The 10,500-nt window shown below is 39.8% G+C and overlaps 1 protein-coding gene across 2 annotated transcripts in view; it reads right to left on the reverse strand.

Annotated features, from left to right (window-relative positions):
- The window catches only part of LOC139447060 (zinc finger CCCH domain-containing protein 13-like), a 41,620-nt gene extending 32,252 nt beyond the window's left edge, over positions 1 to 9,368 (reverse strand). For both annotated transcript variants that reach the window (XM_071228216.1, XM_071228215.1), the window contains exons 1-4: positions 9,199 to 9,368; positions 7,136 to 7,275; positions 5,937 to 6,157; positions 3,652 to 3,797 (exon numbers count right to left, since the gene is read on the reverse strand). In XM_071228216.1, coding sequence (XP_071084317.1) covers positions 3,652 to 3,797; positions 5,937 to 6,157; positions 7,136 to 7,275; positions 9,199 to 9,324 — 633 coding nt within the window. In that variant the 5' untranslated portion in view covers positions 9,325 to 9,368. The remainder of the gene's footprint in view (positions 1 to 3,651; positions 3,798 to 5,936; positions 6,158 to 7,135; positions 7,276 to 9,198) is intronic.
- Between the last annotated feature and the right edge of the window lie 1,132 nt (positions 9,369 to 10,500).

The following is a 10,500-nucleotide window of genomic DNA, read 5'->3' on the forward strand; positions in this document are numbered from 1 at the left end:
TTGAAAAATATACTTATATGAATATATTTTGTTCAACAACAAAGATTCATAATTATAATAAGATTTATAAGGTACTTTATTTGCCGGTCCACAGGGACTGGCAGTCACACGAATTACCGGTCCAAGCCTGATATATTTTAGCCGGTACAATACTGGTAACTACCAGTAAACGGGAACACTGTATTAATTTGTTTGTTGTTTAACACCTCACTCAGTAATATTCCATCCATATTCCATCCATATTCCATCCATATGATGGCGGTCTGTAAATAATCAAGTCTGGACCAGACAATCCAGTTACTGACATCATGATTATTGATCCATGCAATTGGGATACGATGACATGCATCAACCAAGTCAACGAGTCTGACCATCCGATCATGTAAGTTGCCTTTTACGACAAGCATAGTCACTTTTTCTTTGTCTTCAGCAAGCATGGGTTGCTGAAGACCTATTCTACACGCCTCTTCACGGGTACAAATGCTGTTAGGACTTGTCATAAATACATCCATTTAGTCTTCCATCTAGTGCAGTGTGTAATATAGAATGGCAGATTTGATCTACAAAAACCCTACAATTGACTTTCAACACCAAGTAAATACACTTCAGTGGCTAATCGTTAAAGTAGGGGAAACACAAGAATGCGTGACAAAAGAAGTGATGGAACTCCTGACTTAAGGAATGCACATGCACACAATTGAAACATTATAATATCTATACTATGACTATGGATCAAATCTGCCAGACAGGAAAAATATTCTTGCTATGAGTGAGTGATTGAGTAACAGTATTCCGGTTACATCACGGCGTGTCAGCTTAATGTGGGAGGAAAGCCCGAAGTGATGCAGGTCTCAGACGTTAACCACTTCGGTGAAACCCACGAGAACGGGTATGGTGCTGACATCTGATATGGCGCAAGAATGTGTGCATCCTTCATTTAGACTGGGCGGTCAAAGTTTCATGCAGAGAGGTATTGTGTCAGAGTGAAAGAGTGGGCTTGTTTTGGCATGTGTAGAAGGCTTAAATAGAAAATGAAAGAAATGCTTCATCTTAGTTTTATACCATTGCTAACACAAAATGATACTTTTGTTCATGTAACTTAACTTTTGATTTAAAGTAATTTGTCTTATAGTTAAAAACTTAATCTACAAACCTGCAACAGTTAGAATATGTGGTATTAGACCACATGTATTAATGAATATTCTGTACAGGGCAGGTACACTTTCAATTTCACCTGCATTTGTAAACAGGTATTCTCAGCTGCCAAATAAAGACTACAGCAAACAGCGGTACAGAATTCCAAATTAAAATCAAATTAATTCCAACTCAGGTTAAGTAAGCCCAAACCAAATTTAACTTTGCCTAGTGAACATTTATTCACTAACAGGACAAATTGTAGTGAGTGAGTGAGTTGGGTTTAACGCTGCTTTTAACAGTATTCCAGCTATATCACGGCATGTCAGCTTAATGTGGGAGGAAAGCCTGAAGTGATGCAGGTCTCAGACATAATCCACTTCGGTGAAACCCACGAGCATGGGTATGGTGCTGACAAACCTAGAAACATAATCGGGGCGAACCGGGATTCGAACCCACAATCATAGGTTTTTTGCTTGCCCAAGGGACGCAACTCTGCACAGTGAATTGCGGCGGGTTAGACGACTGGGCCACCCGTGCCCCCTCTAAATTTTATAAATAGATCCCTTACAATCCTGCTTTCGACACTGGCTTAACTCTTATTTGACAGATGAATTGGGAGGTCCTTAACTTCATTTGAGTAGTATATCAACAAACATGGACCCACATGCAAACTAGCGCCAGGGGACTTTTATCTGTGGTGACAGAAACTGAAAAACTCATATAGACACTTAGACACCTGCATTAGACAAGTCTGATGTAATGATGCATTGTACACATCCTATCTGGGTTGATTGGTTTGTTGTTTTACATCACACTCAGCAATCTTCCAGCTATATGACGGTGGTGTGTAAATAATCGAGTCTGGACCAGACAACCGGTGATTGATATCATGAGCATCGATCCACGCAATTGGGATCAATGACATGCTTCAACCAAGTCAGCGAGTCTGACCACCCGATCCCTTTAGTTGCCTCTTACAACAAGCATAGTCGCCTTTTACAGCAAGCATGGGTTGCTGAAGACCTATTCCACCCCGGATCTTCACGGGTCACATCCTATCTATAATCCTCAACATCAAGTTGTCACTACTGGTTTGTATAAACTATATATTTCTTCTAGTCTGTCATATAGACCCTGAAACCAGCCCATGAAAGTCTATAATGTCTGGCAAGTCTAGATTGCTGCAGTATCAGAAAGAAAGTCTCTTGGCTCCTTTTTATTATATTTCATAACTATAATTTAACAACTGTCTTAATCTGTAGACATGGTAAAATATGTTCCTGTTAGAGATTAGGTGTTGGTCTAATTTTCCTCCATCACCAGACTATGCATACGACTTACAGTGGTAGCGATTCCTTTCTAAAGAAAAGAAGTCTTCTAATTACCAACGAACTACAGTAAACTATAGTTGTAATGAACTCAAAGGGACCACTAATCTTAGTTCGTTATATCCGTAGTTCATTATAAGCATATGTACAGCATATATATAACAAATATGTTTGTTAAACTCGTCAGTTCTCTATAAGTGTGTTCGTTATAAACGTAGTTTACCACATGTTTACTGTATGTAAACTGAGCTATCATTGGTCTATGATTTTCCTTTCGTTTGAATCAGGCCATGTCATTGTTTGTTGGTTAGAAACAGTGAGCGAGTATGGTTTTACGTCACTTTTAGCAATATTCCAGCAATATCATGGCGGGGGACACCAAACATGGGCTTCACACACTGTACCCATGTCGGGAATCAATCCCGGATCTCAGCTGTATTCCAGCTGTATGACAACAGCCTGTAAATAATCAAGTCTGGACCAGACAATCTAGTGATCAGTATTGTGAGCAACGATCTACACTGTCAGTGTAAGGTTACACGTAATCAAGCAAGTCACTGAGCCTGACCACCGATCCTTGTGGTCCCCAGGGTGCTACTGCTGGGAACCTACCCTAGTAGGGAATCCCCAGGGGGTGAACCTTAGGGAAACAAACAGATTTGGGGATGATATTCAGATATACCAGAGAGGTACCGGATCTCACCCAAAACAATTCGGACCAAGACACACACATAATCGTATGACCCTCCTCTGATCTAAAACTTTTGAACTGACAACAATGAAACATGAAAACAAGCAACAAAAAAAAGTCATGCACTCTGACATTACCCATCTACATAAGTTCTAAAAAAAGATAGAACGTACGGTATGGGAAAACTGATACTAGTTTTAGGTAGGCCCAAGTGTTTGAAACAAATATCCAATGTTTGTGGTCCGGAGTGATATATGTCTTGGAAGTCCTTACTGGGATAAGCATGGTCAACTTATGTCTTGAGCATTACCATGGATAACTGTTGTAACCATGGTAACAGTGCCCTGTTTTTGTGGTCGGGGGTGATATATGTCTCAGAAGTCCTTACTGGGATAAGCATGGTCAACTTATGTCCTGAGCATTACCATGGATAACTGTTGTAACCATGGTAACAGTGCCCTGTGTTTGGACACGAGATGATTCCGTAATGCCTACCCTGGCTATTTTCTCTTTGGAGGGCACCTTCTTTTCGATGGTGATATTTTCCCTCTCTTCTCCCTCGGATGCTGCTAACTGGCTCAGTGCTCGCTGAATCTCTTGACGTTTCTTTTCAAGTTCCAGTTCTTTCTTGTAATCTAATACTGAAAACAAATAAAACACACACAGAGATTATTACACGAGCATGTGTATCATACTGATTTTACGATACATGTGTCAGAATTCTTGTATTTCCTGAGCGAGAGGGATTTTCGTAAAATCAGTATGACCCACATGTGTGTAATAATTTCTTTATTACCCATAATTTCTTAATCCTTTGGAGCTTCCCTTCAGAAAAATGCAGGATCACCAAGCTTGTCCTAGAAAACCACAATTTGTGGAGTGATGTAAACAATGTTCAGCTTTAATGTCATTTCTAGTGTGACATCCTTCCGACCTAACATGACAATAAGAATGATGTTAACAATGCCGTCCAGATGACGTAAACAATACAAGGGTGTGCAAGAAGTGATATTGGCACGAGTGCACTTACAATTTTTATGAACTCGGTTATTCCTACCTCTATGGATAATAAATATTTTTCATAAACTGTGTGGCTAACAGCGATGTTAACTAACAGAGGCTCTTAGAGTGTCTGACCACCAGACATATTGTCTGAAACAATCCTAGCCTTTTGACCTACACTTGACCCATGCACTACCACAGATTTGTTTTGAGACTGATTAAAAAACAAGTAACAATTGAACCCAATACTGTCACAAACAAGAGAAAGTTTGTGCTAAGTTAGAGATAGGAGCGATGACATCACTTCTAAAACGAAGCTTTGGTGGCAAATGGTTCATGTCAATACAGAATTTAGGTACATTGGAAAATCAAAGATGACTGAGTGAGTTTAATGCCACTTTGTAGAGCTGGGACGAGTCCAGATTTACTACCCGGGTACCCGACCCCCTATTACCCGACCATACTTGGTACCCGCTGTAGGTCTCAAGAGTTGGGAACGCAATGTCTAATTGGGAATAGTTTAACTGTAGCCCTGGCAAAAACTGTTTAGATACATGTATGAAACCAGATACTATACAATAGATATATGGTCTCTTATGAAATGATCAAATCATGCATACGCCAGAGCTCCAGATAAGCTGCGTATCTGCGTGAAATACGCATCAGAAATGCAGAAATATGCAGTAAAATATAATCCAAGCGTATCAAATACGCAACGAACATTACAGATACGCTACAAAAATAAAACTTGTGCGTATCATCAAAATATTGTGAAGTAACCCTGCGTATTTGATTAGCAAATGAGCAACTTATATTGAAATTATAAGTTGGCATTCCGTCAACCTTGCCAAACTCATCATGATAATTTGCCATCACACTTTCTTGTGGAAGTATGGTGGTATTTTTGAGTCCTATAAAGCTCTCAAACCCACACGACACCAGTTTGCAGGGACTAGATGAATAGAGTTTTTAAATATTTAACTTAAATACCCACATGTGTAAAAACTAGTGGGTAACAGAAATTTGAATACGCACCTAGAATTACTGATACCCAATGATTTTAAAATTCATGGGTAAAATACCCACAACACCAAAAGCTTATCTGGAGCTCTGATACGCTGAAGTTGACTGAAGCTTTATCTTTACTCAAACATATACAAGTCAAAAGGAATGTGTGCATCATCATAAGGAATTGGAACATTAGCGACTTGTAGTGTAACCACTGAGCTCTAGTGAGTTTTTGTCATTAAACAATATGTCATGTGACTAACCACGGGTCTGGGTAGTAAGGGGTACCCGGGTTCTACTCAGGACCCACCCGACCCGGGTAACCGAGTTACCCGTCCCAGCCCTACGACTATGAACATTTTGCTTGCTCGTTGTTTAACGCCACATTCAGCAATATTCCAGGTAGATGATAGCGGTCTGTAAATAACCGAAAAACCTAGAAATATAATCAAATGGACCCAGGATTTGAACCCATGACCATAGGTTTCTGGCACACAACAGAGGGATGCAACTCTGCAGTGGTTGGTTGGTTTGTTGTTTAACTCAGCAATATTCCAGCTATATGACGGCGGTCTGTAAATAATGGATTCTGGACCAGACAATCCAGTGATTAATATCGGGAGCATCGATCCACGTAATTGGGATCGATGACATGCATCAAACCAAGTCAGAGAGCCTGACCACCCGATTCCGTTAGGCACCTTAGATAACAGCACCACCAGTGTCACTTGAGCATAGTAACCCATGAGAATATGTAGAACAGATCTAACCTTCAGCGTCCCAGTTGTCGGAGTTTTCAGAATCCTCGTCTCCGCTATCTCCACCAGTTGTATTTTTAACAACAACCGTAGATTTGATTTTGGTTTCTTTATCGTGCCGTGACCTTGACCCTGACCTGGATTCAGGTGACACGGAACCCTCTGGGTGATGTCTTTCTGTGCTGCCTTTAACTTTTAGTCGCAAATCTTCTGCTCCGTCGTCGTCGCTACGACTGGAAAAGAAAAAGACTTTTTGCTGAAAACCATTCTTCTGTTTGAAACGAAAATGTTAACACAATAGTCTAATAATAGGCAGCAAAAGGCTTTGCAGTTCATCTAACTAGGGACTAGTCATAAATTATAGAGGCGAGGGGGTCATCATGATTGGTGTTAGTACTGTGCAATACTTTGCTGGCATTGCCTAATTGTGTATCAGTTTTCACGGTCCCCCAAAATACTTGTAACATTTTAGCATCACTTTCCCCATACCAAATTACCTTAAATATGTTTAAAGATAGTTTTATAGTTGTTATAAAATCAGAATCTTTCTTCAATTATATCAGAAGCATGTCACCATTTTTCTGGGTTACAGATTTTTGCTACATTAGGCATGAAGTTGTTTGAGTTGATAGGTTTAGTGGGAAAAATAAATAGTAATACTATTTCAAGTGCAGGGAGTTTCAACATTTTTAAATGATTCCCCACATTAATGGTTAGTTTAAGTTTTCATGATTTTTGTGGTTGAATATTTTGTATTTTTGTTATAAAAAGAAGTATAAATATAAATATAAATAGAAAAATATAAATATAAATTGTTGTTTTATCTTAATTTCTTTCAGCTCTGGTTTGTTGAATCTGCAAACCCCCACAATGTAAAAATGGCTGCCCACGGCCAATGTTCTGAACATGCTGAATAGCAACCAGCATTCCTGGCGAACATATGCAGCTAGTTCGTCGCATAAACATATCTGTGACGTGTGTGACTTTTAAAGTAATACTCCAAATGGATGAGTGAGTATGGTTTTACGCCGCATTTAGCAATATTCCAGCAATATCACGGCGGGGGACACATTGTACCCATGTGGGAAATTGAACCCAGGTCTTCGGCTTGACGAGCGAACGCTTTAACCGCTAGGCTACCCGACCGCTCCCCCAATGGATGATGTCAAAGGGGATGTGTATAATGAGTGACAGAACAGTCCAAGTCTTACTTCTTTGTTGGTCTCTTGGCTATAAAGGGACCATGCTGAAACTTGCACTTGGCACCAAATGGACAATTTCCTGTGAGTAGCCAGTGTCGACACTTATCAAGGTATAAACTTTGACTCTGGCTCTTAGACTTTTCACCTCTCTGAAAACCAAGATATTGATAAAGGTATTGCTAAAAATGCTTATGAATATGAGTTTGTGATTCAGTGAAAATGTGTTAACAAACCACAAAACTAGTGTCTTCAAATGTGTTTGTATTGATCGCAAATAGTCAATATGGATATTGTCAAACTGTACAATGAAGTTGTGGAAAGAATATTTGTGAAACATCATCCATCAGCATTAGAAACTTGCACTGGTCCTGTTGTCCTTGCCAAACTGCCCAACAGTTAAGATATCATAAGGACTAGTAGAAATTTGCCCCTTTTTATGGGCTTTGCTATATGTTATCATTATAAGGACTAGTGGACTGAAACTGTTAAGTTTCTATTGCTGATCCATTTGTCTAGTATACTGGTATTCTGAAAGAAAACCAGATGGCAACTGTATATAGGGATTGAGTTGTCAGATGTCATTGAAAAATTGCAATAGCAACTGACTTTATTCCTGTGTGGAGGCCTGTTAGCAGTGCTTCAGTTTGCTAGGAGGACTGAGTCCTGGAACATATCTAAAATAGTTCCACGACACAACAGCTCACCAAACAGTTCATAATGTTGACTGACAGTCACTTAAATAGTTTTGAGTCTTCAGTACTTCAGTACTTATGACACTTAACTAACACTAAAATTTTATGATTTGGAGAAACATACATGATGATACATGGTCAGCTTCTTTCGTCTGACTAGGATGTTCAGGGGAGAATATGAGAGAATGTCAACACCATATCTTTGGTGTATGAATCAAAGATGGCTACCAGTCAGCCATATTGAAATTTCAATTTTTATGCCTTGAACAAAGGTAAACCATCTTATATATATAACAAGCATCACACATAAACATTCAGCTGAATCCATTCATGCTTCAAGCGAACAATGTGATAGTGCAGTGGAACTCCCTCAAACTATGGGAATAAGAAAACCTATCATCGCCTTATTTTCAAACTCATGTTGGCAGATAGACTGAAAGAAGATGTTGCCAAGCAAAGGATACACATCCGTATGCAACATCGTGGACAACTATTCAAGAGTAGCTGTTGGAAAAGCTACCAAGACTAAAACTGCAAAGTAAATAGCTTCGGTTGGACTTCACTTCATCTATATTTTTGGTGTTCCACGTACTTTAAAGTATGATAATGGACAAGAGTTTATAATTAGCCAAACTGGTAAACCAGCGAAGCCCGTTCGAACCCCCCACAGAGCTAATTGGATCTGAAAAAGTGCACCTGGTAAACAGCGGTAGAAACTAACAGTTTCAGTCCACTAGTCCTTATAATGATAGCATATAGCAAAACCTATAAAAAGGGCAAAATTCTACTAGTCCTTAGGATACCTTTACTATTGGGCACTTTGGCAAGGACTACAGGACTAGTGCCAGTTTCTAACCCTGGTAAAGTGCACTATGATCCTTGCTAAACCACCCAATAGTTAAGGATTAGGCTGATGCTCATGATGATTATTCTACACACAGGCCTACAATTCGCTAATTATTAATTACCATGATTACCTTCAGATTGCGACAATGATTCAGTTACAGTCAAAACATATGCACTGAAACTGTGCATCAGTGACCTTGTTACTCTATTCAGGTAGTTTTATATTATAGGTTCCCAAAGCCTAAGCGTCGCTAAAAGTAAACATTGTTGAGACTGAGAGAGAGTGAGAGGTCCTCGAACTAAGATGACAGAGAAGGTGTAATCTACATAAAGAATGCGCAAAAACTAAACATCGGGGATGCAATTAGCGACTGCTCTGATCTCAACCCGCATCTATACAGCAATTTCTGCTTCATTGTCGCAAGAGTAATTCAGTTGTGCGAGATGGGAGATGGGAGATGGGAGATGAAAGCGTGATCGTTGGTCTTTCGTTTTAAAAACTAAGGTCGGGTTCGTTTGTCCGGTATCACTTGCCTCCTCATATTTTCTCTGTCCACCACCTGGTCCCAGTCTTTCAAAGACGCTGGGCTTCCTCTTTTCTGATTCTTCTGAGACAGGCTTCCCGGTATCAACTGTCACCCTCCTCCTGGGTTTGCTCATCTTCCGAATGATCACAATTTACTTGTGCTGTGAATTGTAGCCATTTTGCTTTAGGAGGGGAGGCAACTCTGAATCCTTTTCGTATCTAACCCTCGCTAAAAACAAGTGTCTACATTAGGCTAAAATAAATAATAGTCTTGGTTACAAGGCACCACCCGCATCATCATTAAGTCTGACGCACATTTTTTTCCATTTTCCCAAAAATATAAAAATCCTAATACTTAAAAACAATACAACAAAAATAAAAAAAATGGAAACAAAAACGAAATGTGCAATGAACTTTATGATGATGTCGGCAGTACCTGAGAACTAAGACTATTATTTTTTTAGCCTTAGCTGTTGACCACACATTTTCAAACTTTCTGATGATATTAATGAAAATGAATATCGCTCTGTTTTTGTTGTTGTTTAACGCCGCACTCAGAAATATTACAGCTATATGACGGTGGTCTGTACATAATCGAGTCTGGACCAGACAATCCAGTCGTTGACATCATGGGCATCGATCCACGCAATTGGGACACTTAGACTAAAGCTTATATAATTTTGAAAGAAAAACACCTGAATTGAAAAAAAAGCCCCAGTTTGGTTGCTAAACTTGAGGAAAATCTAGATCTAGACTTGCTTCATTTAGGATTCTTGCATTATAGAAAGAACTGGGCGGAAGGTAAGATACACTGAGGTTCAGGAGAGACCATAACCTATTTTATGGTCTCTGCTTCCCGGGTCTGCGACACAGACTATTGGGAAAAGCAATAGATGGGGAGCTTCATCCCAGCTGCATTTTTACTGGCTAATGTCGACTTCCTGTTAGTAATTTCGGCAATTTCAATGGTCGGTCAAAGTTCGCGAAAGGTCGTTCTGACTTGACCTAAAGTACGCTGATCACTGTGTCGGATTAACGAGACTGATTAATGTGTGATTTCAGCAATTCGTTGCAAATTAGGTATGTCGGAGTGCGAGACTGTTGGATTAACGGGTCTAAATAGCACTGATTAAATCGGTTTCCATCATCTGTGTCGGATAAAGCCGACTGTCGGATAAACGAGTGTCGGAATAACCCCACCCCCCCTCCCTACCACCATACACACACGTAAGGATTCGAACCCACCCGGAAATAACCCCAACCACGCCACTGCGGCAACACCCACGGGTGGTTTAAAGCGTTCGCTCGAC

This window comes from Haliotis cracherodii, unplaced genomic scaffold (assembly GCF_022045235.1).
Source record: "Haliotis cracherodii isolate W230 unplaced genomic scaffold, xgHalCrac1.p SCAF_7, whole genome shotgun sequence".
Lineage (NCBI taxonomy): Eukaryota > Metazoa > Mollusca > Gastropoda > Lepetellida > Haliotidae > Haliotis > Haliotis cracherodii.